This window comes from Lycium barbarum, chromosome 9 (assembly GCF_019175385.1).
Source record: "Lycium barbarum isolate Lr01 chromosome 9, ASM1917538v2, whole genome shotgun sequence".
NCBI classification, from domain to species: domain Eukaryota; kingdom Viridiplantae; phylum Streptophyta; class Magnoliopsida; order Solanales; family Solanaceae; genus Lycium; species Lycium barbarum.
Window position 1 is genome coordinate 28576777 of NC_083345.1, and position 17374 is coordinate 28594150.

At 36.0% G+C, this 17374-nt stretch overlaps 2 protein-coding genes across 2 annotated transcripts; both read left to right on the plus strand.

The window, feature by feature from the left end:
- Positions 1-9762: 9762 nt before the first annotated feature.
- On the plus strand, positions 9763-10964 carry LOC132611810 (uncharacterized). Its single transcript, XM_060326177.1, has 3 exons — positions 9763-10255; positions 10319-10573; positions 10666-10964. The coding sequence occupies exons 1-3, from the start codon at positions 9763-9765 to the stop codon at positions 10962-10964; spliced, it is 1047 nt and encodes a 348-aa protein (XP_060182160.1).
- A 4404-nt stretch (positions 10965-15368) lies between these two features.
- On the plus strand, positions 15369-16937 carry LOC132611811 (uncharacterized). Its single transcript, XM_060326178.1, has 2 exons — positions 15369-16162; positions 16295-16937. The coding sequence occupies exons 1-2, from the start codon at positions 15369-15371 to the stop codon at positions 16935-16937; spliced, it is 1437 nt and encodes a 478-aa protein (XP_060182161.1).
- The last annotated feature ends 437 nt before the right edge of the window (positions 16938-17374 follow it).

Below are 17374 nucleotides of genomic sequence, written 5' to 3' on the forward strand. Positions count from 1 at the left end.
CATGTAATTCTGTGGGGCGGGGGGGGGGGGGGGGGACTTTGATCAGATCCCCGTGTATCTGACACTGATGGCACTTTTGTACGAATTTACAAGAGTCGTGCTCCATGGTTATCCAGTAATATCCTATCCTCAGGATTTTCTTAGCAAGGATGAATCCATTCATGTGGAGTCCGCACGCCCCTGCGTGCACCTCTTTTAGCAATTTCGTAGCTTCCTCAGCGTCCATGCACCTGAGTAAACCGAGGTCAGGGGTCCTTTTGTACAACACTTCTTTGTTAAAGAAGAACCCATTAACCAACCTCCTGATAGTCTTCAGCCAACCTCCTGATGGTCTTCTTTTGATTTGCTGAGCTCTCTGGGGGATACTCTCTTTTTTCCAAGTAGGCCTTGATGTCAACATACCAGGGTTGGCCATCTGGTTCGGCCTCGACATGGGCACAGTGAGCCTTTTCTTCTCTCAGTGTGATCTCTAACGGATCAATGTGAGTACTCTCAGGGTGCTGGATCATAGACGTTATTTTAGCCAATGCGTCTGCAAACTCATTCTGAGCCCTTGGAGTATGTCTGAAGTCAATACTCTTGAATCTCCCGCACAGTCTCTGTACCAGATTCACATATGGGAGTATCTTATCATTTTTTTATTGCCCAATTTCCTTCACTTGGTTTATGAGCAAATCGAAGTCCCCGATTACCAACAACTCATGTATGTTCATGTCCATCGCCATCCTGAGGCCGAGGATACATGCTTTGTATTCCGTCATGTTGTTGGTACATCTGAAGGTGAGCTTTGCGGCCATCGGATAGTGTTGTCGTGTTTCTGATATTAACACTGCTCCAATGCCTGATCCTTTGTAGTTGACTGCTCCATCGAAGAACAGTCTCCAGCCCGAGTATGGTTCTGCTACCTCTTCTTCCATAGCCATCAGTTCCTCGTTTGGGAAGAAAGTCCGTAATGGTTCAAGTTCGTCATCGACGGGACTTTCTGCCAGCAGGTCAGCCAGGGCCCGTCCTTTGATTGCCTTTTGTGCTACGTATACGATGTCGAATTCACTCAATAGCATCTACCGTTTAGCCAATTTTCCTACGGGCATTGGTTGCCGGAAAATGTATCTCAGTGGATCCATTCTGGATATGAGGTGGGTGGTGAACACCGATAGGTAGTATCTCAGCTTTTGGGCAATCCAGGTCAAAGCACAACAGGTTTTATCTACGAGCGTATATCGTACTTCGCAGGAAGTGAACTTCTTGCTCAAATAGTAGATGGCATGTTCCTTTTTTCCCTCTTCACCATGCTGGGCGAGCATGCACCCGAAAGCACTTTCTGATACTGACAGATACAGTAACAGAGGACTCCCTTGCCTAAGGTATCTCTTGATTTTGTCAAATGCCTCCTGGAATTCTTCCGTCTAATTTGTGGGAGCGTCCTTCTTGAGTAACTTAAGGACTGGCTCTATAATCACAGTTGACTGAGTTATGAACCGTCCAATGTAGTTTAACCTTCCCAAGAAGCTCATGACTTCTTTCTTAGTCTTAGGAGGCGGTAAGTCCTGAATTGCTTTAATTTTGGTAGGATCTAGTTCAATACCCCTACGGCTAACTATGAATCATAGCAACTTGCCTGCAAGCACTCCAAACGCGCACTTTGCAGGGTTCAACCTCAGATTGAATTTGCGAAGTCTGTCAAAGAACTTACGCAAGTGCACAGTATGCTTCGAGCTTTCTCTTGATTTTATGATGACATCGTCCACATATACTTCAATCTCTCGATGCATCATATCATGGAATAGGGTAGTCATAGCTCTCATGTACATGGCGCCGGTGTTTTTGAGGCCGAACAGCATTACCCTGTAATGATAGACTCCCCAAGGGATGATAAAGGCAGTCTTTTCAAAGGAATGTAAAAACGAGAACAGTTTCTGGAAGAATGCAACATCGCGAACATCCTATATAGTTCTGTTACCATATTTATAATATGATCGGCATTGTTGGTATGCCCTTGAATGTGTTTGATGAAAATATGTATGTGGTACAGGTCCAACAGAAGTGCGTGCTTCAGTAAATTGTTGACCATTAAGTGTTACCATGTATACAATATCCCATATAATTTTGAATGTGATGATCCTTCAATATCCCACATAGCCTTTACTTTTTTTTGAAACTAATACTACTCATAGCCTTTACTACTAGTAGAAATTAGTGGTATCTTCTGTTATCATTCTTTATGAAATGCTTTGGACAATGATTATCTGACACACTGCTGTTTGTGACAAGGGAAAAAGTTAGTACCACAGTATAATGTGGTGAAGCCTATTGTGGAGTAGTAGCTTGCATTCTTTTGTTAAGTTCTTAAGATTGACAGCTATTAGCACCTTTACAGGCTTTTGTCGAGCTTCTTAAGGAAGAAGACATAAAGACTCCTGCCTGGTTATCCTTCAACTCTAAAGATGGTATAAATGTGGTCAGTGGTGATTCTTTATCAGAATGTGCTGCAATTGGCGAATCATGTGAAAAAGTTTTAGCTGTTGGAATCAACTGCACCCCTCCTAGAATTATTCTGGATCTTATTCTATCTGGGATGTTAAGTGACACTTTCAGTGGCTGCTTACTCTTACTAGAAGATGGATATGTGTAAGAATAAATGAGTTGATTATTTCTTGTTCCCAAAACTCAGACTGGAACACCTGATCAACCAAGAACGTCTTCCAGTCTTTGTTACAAGCTGAACCTGCCAGACAATTGAAATGATCAAAACAAGTTAAACCTGGTATTAGGAGACCTTATATTTGTCAAAATTCAAAAAAACCTCGTCTTTAATTCCTTCCTTATTATATCTCCAAATCAAGAAAGGAGCTCATCGGGTTCATGGCAATTCCCTCATCATTGCCTTATCTCACCAACTATCCGCAGGTTCATTATTTGACTCTTACAGTCTAGTTTCACAGAACACCTAGCTGTCCCAGGCAGAGCCATAAGCGGAAGGGAAGAAGGAACTGGGAAGGAGAACTGGTTTTACTTACACGTGGAAACACAAGTTTCTGTTATATTGCACTTTTGATGAGACCCAATAGCAGATGCCCCATGTTGGTTCTTGCAATGCTAGCAGTTCAAAAGTGAAAACTAGCTACATTGAACAAATAATTCTAACTCGGTTATCAAAAAAAGAAAAAACAAAAACAAATGATTCTAACTTTAATCTGGACAAGGGGAAAAAGGGATGTGGAGGAAATTAGTTCGAGTGAACATGAATCTTATTTTTCTAGTGTGGATCATAGGTGGAAAATAACAAGTAATCTTGTTATAAATGTTCAAATTCTTCTCTTAATCTCTCCTCCCAGAAGGGGGAGAAAACTGATTCTCAAGTTAAGCTTAGGTTGCTTGTTATCCTAGGTTATTTTTCTCATTTAGTTAACAATAGCTTTATTTATAATGTAGTCTTGTTACTTTTTTTCACGTGCATTTCCCAGGTAACAACAAAACCAATCCTTATATATCCCAACAGTGGTGAGAGTTACGATGGCATTCGGAAGGAGTGGGTGGTGAGTACTTCTCCTCATTGACTTCCTGCTTTTTAACTGTACTTATTGAGTCACACTGAAAAGGCTCGCTGATTCTCTTTGATTTACAACCCAATTATGTGCTTATCTCTAGTCAGTGGTTTGTAGGAAAGAAACTATGTCATTTCCTTTCTTGCAGAAAACATGGATGGAGAACAGAAACCTTAGTGACCAAGAAATTCGTGTGGAGTCAAACCTTTGGGCCAACTGCAGCCTTCGAAACTGGAGGATGATGGACCCACCCTTCTACCCTTCTCCACTTAAATACTGGACTTAGTTCACTTGGCACATGGGTCGAACTTAAGGCCACTTTCATCTTTTCCTTTAGGCTCCACACTTGTTAAGTGGTGATATTATGGTTTACTTCAAGCTGCATATTGGAGTTCTTCACATCAATTGCATTACTTACCTTACGAAAAGAAAAAAGGAACCACCTTTGAGATATTCCAAAAATGTGCAAGTGCAACTATATAATTAGCTATCAATGTTTTTCCATTGTTAAAAGTATACAGATTTCACGAACCAAAGTGTGCTAGCAAGTAATTACAATGGTGAGGCATCTCTAGGAGATTAATACTCCCTTTGTTTCAATTTATGTGAACCTGTTACTATTTGGGGAGACTACGAGGTGTTTCTTTGACTACGTTTTTCTTACATTTTTTCTAAATTATTTGAATTATAAATTATCATGACTTATAGTACTTTTTATGTAGTTTCTAAATATATAAATTTTATCTTTACAAACTTGAAAATTCTATGTCAAAATTTACGGTCAAAGTTATAAAGTTTGACCCTCATACTCCTAAAAGGTTCACATAAATTAAAACGGAGTGAGTACAGTTTTCCACGGGTAAAACAGTTTATATTATTGTATGACTTTTCTTAGGTACATCTTATTTTAATCTAGCGCTTAAGTTTTCTTATATTTTTATTAGTCTAAAAATAGTTAGCTAATTTCCTTCAAAGTTTGTGTAATACCCTTTTAAGTATATTCTTTGAGAAATCAAACTTGTGAATTTTCATGAAGCAACTTGGTTGACGTAGCTAAGGTAGTACCGTTTTGAAGTTTGGTCAACTATAGTTGAGTTTGGTTTGGGTCTAAAGGGACCTTCTATATGGTGCTTTCTGGTTAGATTTTTATTGCTCCAAACTCATATATTGCTCCAAACTCATATATCAGTGCTAGGATTTCTATTATGTTTCTCAGTGACTGATCAGCCCTTTGCTTTTTCTTTTTCTTTTTATTTCCTTTACGTGATAGGTTGATTGAGTGGTGAAAGTTGAGCTTTTGTCCGACGAAATTGGGTTAAAATTGTTTGGTTAGTATTGATTCTTTCTTTTGTTTGTCTAATTTGGTGTTCTTGAAATCTATTTTAAATGATTTAAGTATATTCTATAAGAAAACAAATTAACGAACTTTCATTAAAATAATTTTCTTTCCTTTTTAATAAGGATTTGGTACTTAAAAGGAGAACAGATTATCAGTTCTTTTGATTCTGTTAAAATCCTATTGTGATTGTTGATCTTTACAAGTTCACAAGTATAAAAGTCGAGGATCCAAAGCTACTATAAGCAGCTCCCTCTTCAGCCCTTCCACTTTACGTTCTTATAAGAGTCTTTTCTAAGATCGACAATATTTAGTTTCTGCTTATTGTACATTATTTTCTGATGGTAGTGAGAGCTTATGGTAGTCACTAATGTTTTGCCTTCACTAGGATGTTTGTCCTAGGAAATCAATTATGACTTATATTGTTATAATATCTTATATTGTTAAGCCTTCTAATGGGACACGATATTTGCATGAGTCAGGTGATAATTTCTTCATTTGATTATCTTCTGTTTTTCTCTCTTTTTAAATTTTTAGTACTATTATGAGTGTCATTTTCTCCACCTTACTATATCCATCAGTTTATTGAAGGTTTTGATACATGTTCATCTTTAACTTGGTAAATTCATTACTCATAGTGATATACTATTTGTTCTTCCTTGATTATAACCTCTTTTGGCACATGCTCTGAGTCTATGGTAAGAAATATCCATCATGAATGGTTAAACTTACAGACGTCGGCAATCTTTTCACTTATTTGCAATGCAATTTTAAAAAATTGGTGAACATTCCCATTTTTCAATTGATAAGCTTCCTTTCCAGATTTTGCATTACTCAATATGCCAATCCATTCAGTGGTCTGAGCCATTTAGCTTAGCTAATGTGATACTTTTCTTTCTGAAAGTCAGGAATGGTGATTTAGTTCTGCCATACTTGAGATTTAGCAGATGATGAGTTATTTTTCCTCATATATAATAATAGAGAATATGAGGTAATGTTTCACATGTTGAAACCATTGCAGGTACATTTGATAGGATACTGTGCTGAAGGGTCGTTGTTCTTAGTACTAGTATTAGTACCCGCGCAATGCGCGGTGAATCGAAAAAGTATATTAATTGATAATGAATAGAAACTGATTATCTGCCTGCCCCATCATAACATTATAAACTATTTCAATTCACAATATGTTTTATACTTTAATGTCAACATATGTTGCTGGAAGTTTGTCATTGTTAAATTTTTCTTATATTTACTTTCTCTAGATATTATCATAATATGACCTTTATCATTATAAGTCAAAAATTTTTTACATCTTAAATTTTAATTAATCTATCCTTATATTTGTTTTTCTAATTTTAAATATCTTAAATTATCTCAATCCCCCCCCCCCCCCCCCAACACCCTGTACGTTGTTCTAATGTGACATTTTCAATAGCTTTTCTCATTTGGTATTTAATATATATTACAATATAATGTATTTAATACTAAAAGTTGATTTTTAATTCCTGCTGGAAGAGAAGTCTTTTTATTAATTTGTTAATTTACTAATATTCTAAATTGTTATTATATGTTAAAATTTATTCAGTTGTTTGGAAATATTTCATTACATTTTAAGATTTAGGTTACATGATATTATTCATTGTATGACTTTTGTCACCATAATTCAAAAACAATCAAACAATTTTCATTGAGACTTGGAATAAGTGTTAATCCTTCTACATAGCCAAATAATTGATAATTTAGGATTACGTGTAATAAGCAATTACATTTTCATTCTCTTTAGTATTAACGTATAATTTGATTCTTAATTTTAATTATTAAATTTACGCACATGAGAGTTTCAATTTTATATTTTAACTTGTTATGTAGAATTCTTTCATTGCTCAATTTCTTTTTATTTGTATTTTAGGTTTATCTCTTACTCTTTACGTCCCAATTTTAGCTTTATCTAATAGTTTTTCCGTGATCTTATTAACCTAGTATGACTTTTCTTATCGGCTTTTAATATATTGCTCGCAATTATTTGATTGCTTTAATTTATCAATTATATTTTTTTTGTTATTATTGTTTATTTTATTTGAAAAAAATAAGTTAAAGTATAAATACCCTCACACACTCTCTCTTATTTAAATTTATCAAATATGATTTTTCAGATAATGTTATATTATATGTCTCTATATTTTTTTCTCGTTTTCCTTTACCCCTTTAAATGTATGTTTGGTTATTTAATTTGTTTACTACCAGAAAAAAAAATGAATAGATAATGTCATAACAAATAGCTTCAGATCTAACATGTGTGACGTCTTCCCTAATAAGTATCTACTTGAGAGGATCCCTCATGCATGCTTTCCCATGTTGGAAAACACAAATTCATGAAGTAATTATATGACAATTTTTTAATTGGGAGTTTTTTTTTATTTTTAATTTCGTTTTTTAATTGGCAATTTTTAATTTTTTTTAATTTCGTTTTTTGTTGTAATCACACATTGACAGTTTTTAATTGGGAGTTTTAATTTTGTTTTAATTTCATTTTTTTAAAAAAATAATTGTTAACACTTGGCATCATAACGTGATTACACTTGGCATTCTCGGAGCGCTTTGCCTCTCCTATTCTATATAGATAGATTTGAATACGTTGAAAATGCGAAATTCTTCTAAGATTTGTTGCTCGATTTTGCTGCTGCTATGCTCCTAAAATGCAGGACTTGCAAAGGCAGATCCTGGTTGGTTGGTCGGGAAAGTCAGAATCATCAGTAGAAGATGATGTGGCTTGGATTGAAGAGGAACATTATCTACCTTAATTTCTTAGTTAATCAAATATACGGAGCCACTTCCGCTAGAAGTTGAATTAATTTGCTGTTAATTATACAATTCAGTGGTGGTGCATACGGAAGAATAGTTATGTTTTCTTATATTTGGGATCATTTTGCTAATTGCACAGAAAGTGGTGGTTAGCTAGTCTCTGTTGGAGACCAAGGAGAATCCAAAATCATTTCATGAAGCAGGGGACTAGAGGTCCTAGATATAGCTCTCATTCCTTTCATTCTGAAATAGAGCTCTTATTTCACTAAGCTATTTTAGTTGGGATTTTTTTTTTTTTAATCATTCTTCTTCCTTTTATGTTTTGCCTTATAGACTCCTTTTGATTATACTGACCGAAAGCCTTTGACAATTCTATAAAAGTAGAACTTGAGTAAGTTTCATGTTCGATCAGTCGCTTTTTATGTGATATGCTTCAGTTTAGTTGGATGTTCAGTTTTGATGATATTAACTGAAGTTGAAAGAATCCTATTACTATTTTAACTTTTTGGAATTTCGTAAATATGGCCTCCTATTTGTTTACAGTCTTATCATACATATGAGAAATTAGAGCTCTTTGATATGCTGCAAGATTCTCATTTTTGTTATTTCAATGGGAAACGATAAGAATATATTTTTTTCATATAAAGAAGTCTAAAGTAATTGCAATCGTGATATTTGATATTAACTGTCAATTTAAATTTTTAATATAAGATTCCTATTTATGTATATATCATTGATGACGTTAAATTTAGTATATTAATAGTTATGTTTATTATTTCAGAAATTTATTGATTTTAAATATGTCAATGTGATATGACAAAATTTTTATTATATCAAACAAATTAGTTAAAAAAATACTTTTTTACGATTAATTTTCCTTATATTGACTGCGCATCACGTGGGTATGAATACTAGAATAGAGAAAAAGAAAGAAAGAAAAAAAAAAAAAGGTCCCTTTTGTTGGGCTTAATTGATAGGTTGAATGGGAAATGAAGGAGAAAGAAGTGGAGGGAAAATGAGTTATTCCCTTTTGCTTTATGAAATAAGCATTTGTCCCTCATAGGTGGTGGAAAGAAAAGTTCTCCTACTTAAAAGTAGAAGCACTCATTCTTGTTGCTAAAGGGTCAAGAATAGAGTCTCCCCTTGCGCTGTCGTCATCGCTTGGCCTCAGTCAATTGATTGATAATCTTTTCGGACCAAATTTCCTTTGATTTTAATTATTTAATTAATTATTATTTAGTTAATTAATTAATAAATAAAAGATCCTGACCCGCGACCCGACCCGTTTCTTTCTTTCCCGAATTAATTTAAAAAATTTCCCTCCGTTTTTCAAAGGATTTTTTTTTGAAAGGTTGCAAACCTTTTCTGAAAAGTTGCAAACCTCTTCCCAAACAGGCTATATATTTCTGTTGATCCTCAGAATTTTTACTTACGAAATTTTCTGATATTCTTCTTCTTCCTTCTCTGCACTTCTTAAAAACTTTCGTGTGATATACTGCCTTCGAGTGGTTCGAAGTCATCAGAATTTGATGTACCGCTATTTTGGTGAGTAAATCGTTCTATCCTAGGAGGAAAGATTCCAACACCTCGGGTACATTGAGGGGAATAATTTCCTTAAGGATATACTGTGAATTCAGTGGGCTCGATTTCATTTTTTCCATACAATTTAACATACTGTTCATAGTATTTTTCAGTTTCTGCTAATTTCGTTTTCTGCAGTTTGCAGAATCTGTCCAGTTTCTGTTTTTCCTGTTACCGTTTCAAATTATTTTTTGCAATACAATTTTAATAACAATCTTAAGGAAATTAAAGTTTATATATTTATATTAATCTGTATTATGTTTTGGAGACTAAAAAACCTTCTGGTTTTCTACTCCGTTGGAATTTTCCTAGTCTAACTTGAAGAACATAAAAACTTCATTGGATTATTAAAGTTCATAACAGTGACGCGATTTGAAGAACATAAAAACTTCATCGTGAAATAGATTCTGAATCAGTTGGGAAAAAAAATCTTCTCTGTTTACTGTTCTATTTCATTTACCATTTATTAAACAGTTTGTCAATTATTGACAGTGAAGAATGGAAACAGAAAGGGATGTTAATGCTCCTAATGGAACTGCAACTGTTGGTGCGACTGTTGGTACTACTATTGGCGGGACTGTTGGGCCGACAAATGTTGCATCGTCAAGCCATCCAACTATTGCACACGCGATGGCACCGACAGAGAAACCAGGGAAGTTTTCTAGTATCAACTTCAAAGGATGGCAGCAAAGAATGTTCTTTTGGCTGACTACTCTTGGCATGCAGAAGTTCACAAATGAAAATCCTTCTGTTACTAAAGAAGGAATGCATGAAAACCAGCGCTTTATGATTACGGAGGCTTGGAAGCATGCAGATTTTTTGTGCAAAGGATATATCCTTAGTGCATTAGATGATGATCTGTATAATGTCTACAGTTCTGCCAAAACTTCAAAAGAATTATGGCTTGCACTCGAAAAGAAGTATAAAACTGAAGATGCATGCTTGAAACAATTCGTGGTTGCCAAGTTTCTTGACTACAAGATGACAGACAGTAAAACGGTTGGAACCCAAGTTCAAGAACTCCAAGTCCTTATCCATGACCTTATTGCTGAAGGTATGGTGATCAACGAGGTATTTCAAGTGGCTGTTGTGATTGAGAAGTTGCCTCCTTCATGGAGAGACTTCAAGAACTATCTAAAACACAAGCGTAAGGAAATGTCGCTGGAAGATCTTGTGATTCGCTTGAATATTGAGGAAGATAATAAAGTTGCTGAAAAGAAGTCGCGTGGAAATTCAACGATTATCGGAGCAAACATCGTTAAAGAAGCTACTCTAAAGAATAAGAAAAGGAAGAAACCTTGTGGAAAGAGTAAGGAGCAGAACAAGAAAAAAATCAAGGGCAATTGCTATAATTGTGGGAAAGTTGGCCACAAAGCCCCAAATTGTCGTCTCCCGAAAAAGGACAAGCCAATATGGTGGAGAAGAATGATGACATGGATGATCTGTGTGCAATGCTGTCGGAGTGCAATTTGGTTGGAAACCCAAAGGAGTGGCGGCTTGATTCTGGTGCCACTCGACATGTTTGCGCTGTAAAAGAAGCATTTGCAACCTACGCTCTCGCTGGACCCGAAGAAGAACTGTTTGTGGGAAATACTGCAACAACCAAGGTTGAAGGATATGGGAAGATACTTCTGAAGATGACTTCCGGCTACTCGTCAAAAACGGGTTTAAGTGCGTGCTGGTTAGTGAAAAAATTATAATAAGTAAGAATGATATGTTCATAGGAAAGGGCTACCTCACCGAGGGCCTTTTCAAACTCAATGTAATGGTTGTTGACAGTATTAATAAAAATTCAGCTTCGTCTTACTTATTGGAGTCAAATGATTTTATGGCATGTTCGTTTAGGACATGTCAATTACAAAACCTTGCGAAAATTGATTAATTTAGAAGTATTGCCTAAATTCGAGTGTAATAAATCAAAATGTGAAATCTTTGTTGAATCTAAGTTTGTTAAACATCCATATAAGTCTATTGATAGGAGTTCAAATCCTTTAGACTTAATCCACACAGACATATGTGATATGAAGTCAATAGCATCTCGCGGTGGGAAAAAGTATTTTATAACTTTTATTGACGATTGCACTCGATATTGTTATATGTATTTGCTTAATACTAAGGATGAAGCAATTGATGCATTTAAGCAATATAAGAACGAAGTGGAAAATCAATTGAATAAAAAGATAAAAATGATTAGAAGTGATAGGGGTGGAGAATACGAATCTCCTTTTGCAGAGATATGTTTAGAATATGGAATTATTCATCAAACTACTACCCCCTACACACCACAATCAAATGGAATTGCTGATGTGCCAGGCATTTATGGCACATTCGAGGCCTTTTTACGAGAAGTTTTACTTGTTTTTAAGCAAGTCGGTGTCTATTTAATGTGTTTTTAGTGTTTTTCAGGTAACGGAACAGATTCAGAATGAAAACAGTTGAAAGTGCAGAAGTGGTCGTAAATTCAGTTTACGGACCGTATTCTTAAACACGGGTCGTATTCCATGGGCGTATTAAAGAATAAGAAGAACCAGAAAGACAGGCTCAGGAAATGGTGATTTACGAACAACTGTTACGGACCGTATTCCACTTTATGGTCCGTATTTCAAAGCGTATTTAACCATTCGAGCATCTGGCAGAAAGTCGAAGTCTTGGAAGTTGAAAGACGACTGGGCAGTTTACGGACCGTAAACCAATTTACGGTCCGTATCTCAAGAGATTGAAGTTGCTCAAAACTGGAAGGAAGGCTTGGTCGTAAACTGGTTTACGGTCCGTATTTCACTTTACGGACCGTATTTCATATCGACGGGGACCAAAGTACAAATCTGCAACTTTCACGTTTTCAGAACCTATAAATAGTCATTGTAGGGTTTTAATAGTTATCAGTTATTATATTTTAATTTTTGGCTTAGAACATTAAATACTCTCTAGTTTTTTAAAGTTCAAACATCAATTCAAGTATTATCAATTCTTCTTTTCTTCCAAAGTAAGCAATTATGAATTCTTCAATTTCTTATTGCTTGTTCTTTGTCATGAGTAGCTAAATTCGCTTACTAGGGTTGTGAACCCAATGATGGGTGTTGTGTGATTGGGTTGTGATTGATATACACATAATGGATTATTAGGGATTATTTATTCTTCATTCTTCATTCATAATTAATGGTTGGAACCATTGATTAAAGCCATAAACCTTGATTTATTTGGGAAAATAATTAGGATTGGTAAGAATAAATAACAAGGACTCAAAGCTTTCAACTTTGTTTAATAAATTCACTTAGGAATAAGAAGAATTTACTTGGCATGATTAATCGTTCTTCATAGTTACTTTTTTATATTTGGGAAAATCATAGAAAGGCATAATCTTTATTTATTGGGAAATAGTAGAGATTCATATAGAGATTAAGTGCATTCATATAATGATCCATTAGAAGTATATCAAGATCAATACCTATGATCATACACTCTATCTAACGGGGACACAACCTTAGTTTCTTTTACCATAAATTTCCACCAAAGCAAGTAGATAACAATTAGTCATAGAAAAACCAACTACTACCAAAACCATTGGATTAAGACATTAGAACTAACCTTAGCATCCTACGACTTTAGTAACCTTTTCACACCATATTCCCTGTGGGATTCGACCCCAACCTTTTTGAGTTACTATATTTGACAACGTCCGCGTTATACCATTAATAGGTGTAATTTGAGCGTATCAAATTTTGGCGCCGTTGCCTGGGAATACAGTTTTGAAATTACTAAATAGTGTTTGCTTTATTGAAGTCTTTTGCTTATTCCATCACACATTGTTTGCTACTCTGTGTAAACCAGGTGAACATGAATCAGAATCAGCAAAATCAACGTGCTGGTAACCAGGGGAATCGGTTGAACAATCAGGCGAATGAATCAGATGATAAGAATATTTTCGCTAATCTTGTTCCGGAGGAGGACTATGCATCTGCTATTGTTCAGCCTCGAATTAGAGCTGCTACTGTGAAAATTGACCCCTCTCTATACCAGTTGTTGAAGCTTGAGGGATACTTTCAGAACTCTACCGAGAATGACCCTCAATGTCATTTGCAGAATTTTATAGATGTGTGTGCTAATCACATCCAGAACAACGTTCCACAAGATGCTATTCGGTTGAGGTTATTCAAATATTCCTTAACTGGAGAGGCAAGAACATGGTTTGAGAAGCTGCCCCGAAATTCGATTACTTCATGGGCAGAGATGGTGGCTGATTTTCTCACAAAATGGTACCCCCCCCCCCCCCCTAGTATGAAGGCTGAAATTCTTGACAAGATCTATGAATTTAAGCAGCGACCGGGGGAACAACTATATGAAGCTTGGGAGAGATTCAAGAAGTGTTGACACCCAATTTTGTCCCACCTCTCCTCCGAAATACATATTTGCGCTTCTAATATTAAAAAATAAATAAAATAAATAAATAAATAAACAAATAAAAAGTTATTACTTGATATTTGCTAACATCATCTTTGTTTCAGAAGAAAAGTAAAATTCATATTTGCTTTGCCGCACAATTGCATATTGTTCATTAATTATTTTTGCATCATCCTCACTTCAAAAAAAAAAAAAACAAAAAAAAAACTATTCCGCGGTTAGCGCACTTTAGCCACTCTAGAGCACCTTTAAGATCACTCGCATTCTTAGCATGACTCTCGACAAATTTCTAATCGTCGGAGCAAATTTCCTAATTTTCGCATACATGAACTAGCTTTGAAAATCCTAAAGTTAGCTCTTATCATTCCAACTTTATTTTAATAGGCATTCTCTTATCGTTATTCGCTTAGTTACTCAAATCTATTAGTGTCGGACAATTTGTCTCGCATCAAACTGCAAATTCTAGAGCTTTTCGTGTCCTTCTTTTACGGGTATGATCTTCGGTCTCAAACGACGGAACATTTGACCCGTTAGCTCCATGCCTCGTAGAATCCATTTTGCACTCGGTTTACGTCATGGAACTTTTACTTTCAAATTCTATCATTTTCAGCATTTATCGTTTCTTAAATTGGTAGATGTCCAAATTTATTGGTACAATCTATCAAATGGCACTTCTCGATATTTGTTCAATTTTTTGCCATCAAGTTGTTCAAGAATGACTGTTCAAGTACCTTGCTTCTGCGGAGTCTTCGCTCAGTCAAACGCGTCATTCTGGGTCGCTAAAATTTATCTTCGCGCACCTATTAATTTCAATTTCTAGCATGCAAGTCGAAGGACAATCTCACAGGCCTCTTGTCCTTGACATTTTGCAACCCGCCAGTGCTTCGTAACGTTCGGGTACATTAAATTCAACTGTCTTGCACCCGATCAATCATGATCTTCTCTAAACTAATCTCTTGCATCATTAAAAAAAAAAAACTTTTACACACCAGGCGAACTACGCTTGACCTGATTCCTCGGTGGATACGTAGGCAGCCCACATAGGGACTCGGTCATATTGGGGTAGAATTTTTTTTTTTTTTTTTTTTTTTCCTATGTGCATGTTACCCGAACTACGTTTGACCTGATTTCCTGTCGGATACAGGATACGTAGGCAGCCTATATAAGGCCCGGTCTTATTTACTACAAATTTTAATATTCCCCAAACGAAGGAGCATGAAACTGGGACAATTTTGGAATGCAACCCAAGACATTTTTCAAAACATTCTAAAACTGGGGCAATTTTTTTAAAAAAATATGCTGGAATTGGTAAGAATTAACTCAGAACCAAGCTTTGGCGTTCGATATGAGTCAACCTTTCTCAAATGGCATGTTCTACTCCAATGCAGTTTTCTTTCTTCCGATTCATTCTCAACCGTCAGAGCTAAATAGCTGATGATTCATTGTCGTCCGTTCGTTCCCTTTATATGACTCAAGTCGTCTCTAATCTAGAGCCTGCTTAATTAGATCACTTAAAAATATATATATATATATATATATATATATATATATATATATATATATATATATATATATATTGTTTATGAAGCTTTTACTTCATGCACTAACATTTTATTTTGTTTATGAAGTTTTACTTTTCTCTTTAAAAGGTTGTCTGGCATTGAACATTGTTTTGGCTGCGAATCTGCATTAAGGACGAGACTACAATGGCAGAGAGATTTGAAGCTTTCAACACTGGTATGCGTTTGGTGCAAGAACAAAACGATAGCAAGGGAAAGGTGGTTCGAAAAAATATTGTAGCCAATCTGGGAAATACCTTAAGCCTTCTTCCTAACACAACCTCAACTTCCAGCAACGTTTCCTTAGCCATTTCGCCTCACTTAAATCCTACCTATACCATTCCACAAATGCCTTCGACCTACACTCCCGATCAAGTAGCGATAATTCCTAATCCTCAATTTTCCATAGCCACCACTCAATTCGAGAAAAGTAAGGAAAACGAACTGGCGATATCCCCATACAGGAAGCCTGGAAAGGAAATCAAGTCGCTTTGCCACGAAAATTTGGGAAAAGAACTCCACAATTTGAGGAAAGTCATTAATGAAGAGTTATGTTCGAGAAATTTCCAGATTTTGAAGTATGAAGATTTATGTGTGCATCCAAACGCTGAGCTTCCGTCAGGGTACAAAATACCTAAGTTTAACACTTTCAATGGGAAGGGAGATCCCGTTGCTCATTTAAAGGACTATTGCAGCAGATTAATTGGTATTGGACATATTGAAGCCATACGAATGAGATTGTTCATTCAAAGTTTATCAGGATCAGCACTCTATTGGTACACTAAACAAGATTTTAGCAAATGGCTTACGTGGGAAGATATGGCCCGCGGATTTATAAAGCAATTCGAGTTTAACACTGGAGGCGATCCGCACATAGCTGATCTGCTTAGAATAAAGAAAACGCCACATGAGTCTTTCCAAGAATATGCCATACGATGGAGGTTAGAAGCTTAAAAAATACATCCTCCATTATCCGAGAGGGAATTGATCTCAACCTTCATCCAGATTCAGGAAGACTTATATTATGATAAGTTGCTCGGAGCTTGTGCACACAACTTCTCTGATTTGATTAGGATTGGTAGAGAACTAAAAAATGCCATTCAAGAAGGGAGAATTACAGATAGCTCAGCAACACAAGCCGTTCACCAAACCTTCCAAGCGGAGGTACTAGGAAATCTGCAAAGTGAAATGAAGGAAAACCAATTTGCTTCCACGACTATGCATCAAGCGCAATGCCATAAAAGTCACCAAATTTTTCAATCTTATGCCACCATGCAATGTCCTCGTCAGCAAAACTCCCAGCAAGGCTACCAACGACGGTTTCACCAAGCACAATCAAGCTCTCAACATAAAAAGAAGAGGAAATCGTTTTGCTTCACTACTCTAAATGAACCATTGGCAAACATATTTAAGAGGTTGAGTTCTAAGGGTATTCTACAACCAAAGAAGGGATTTATACCTAAGCATCCACCGCCAAACTTTGATTTATCTAAGAGTTGTTCTTATCACTCAAACATCCAAGGACATGACATTGAAGAATGTCCAGCACTAAGATTTAAGATTCAAAGCATGATTGAAAGTGGCAAGATAAAGCTGCAGCTAGAGCCTTCAGCCGATAATATTGCAAACACAAAGACAACTGTTGTTAAGGGTGATCCATCGAAACTGGCACCAAGGCATTTGAAAAGAAAGCGTGCAACAAGTCAAGCCGACTGATAGGGACATCATCTCGACACTCGAGAATATCATCCTCCACATGCCCATCTTTAGGAATAGCCGCTATCTTGTAATCTTTTCTAGACTTTTTAAATGAACTACGGTCGACCTGATTCCTGTTAGTAGCAGGATACGTAGGCGCCCATGTTGGGTCCGGTCTTAATAAATAAAAATTCCAATTTCCCCCCAAGTCGAACTGGAGAAATTTTGCAGACGACTTATCCCAAGCCATATTCACATAATCAGATTTCCGCAATGGCATAGCAACGAGAAGCACAGATTCAAAGCCAAAGCTTCAATGTTCAACGCAAGGCAACCACTTTCTTTTATACTAACAAATTTTCTTTGAGTAATGCAGAACCGATTTTAGCACGGCATACGAATCTTAGCATCAAGAAAACCTCACGAAAGTCATGAAGCAAAGGGTGATTCAAGGA

What these genes read in the sequence shown, in the direction of transcription:
- LOC132611810 (XM_060326177.1), top strand. Translation starts at nt 9,763, where the DNA reads ATGGAAACAGAAAGGGATGTTAATGCTCCTAATGGAACTGCAACTGTT. An exon ending in TGACTACAAGATGACAGACA is followed by an intron (nt 10,256 to 10,318) that starts GTAAAACGGTTG and finishes TTATTGCTGAAG; the next exon opens with GTATGGTGATCAACGAGGTA. An exon ending in GAAGAAACCTTGTGGAAAGA is followed by an intron (nt 10,574 to 10,665) that starts GTAAGGAGCAGA and finishes CTCCCGAAAAAG; the next exon opens with GACAAGCCAATATGGTGGAG.
- LOC132611811 (XM_060326178.1), top strand. Translation starts at nt 15,369, where the DNA reads ATGGCAGAGAGATTTGAAGCTTTCAACACTGGTATGCGTTTGGTGCAA. An exon ending in GAATATGCCATACGATGGAG is followed by an intron (nt 16,163 to 16,294) that starts GTTAGAAGCTTA and finishes TGATTTGATTAG; the next exon opens with GATTGGTAGAGAACTAAAAA.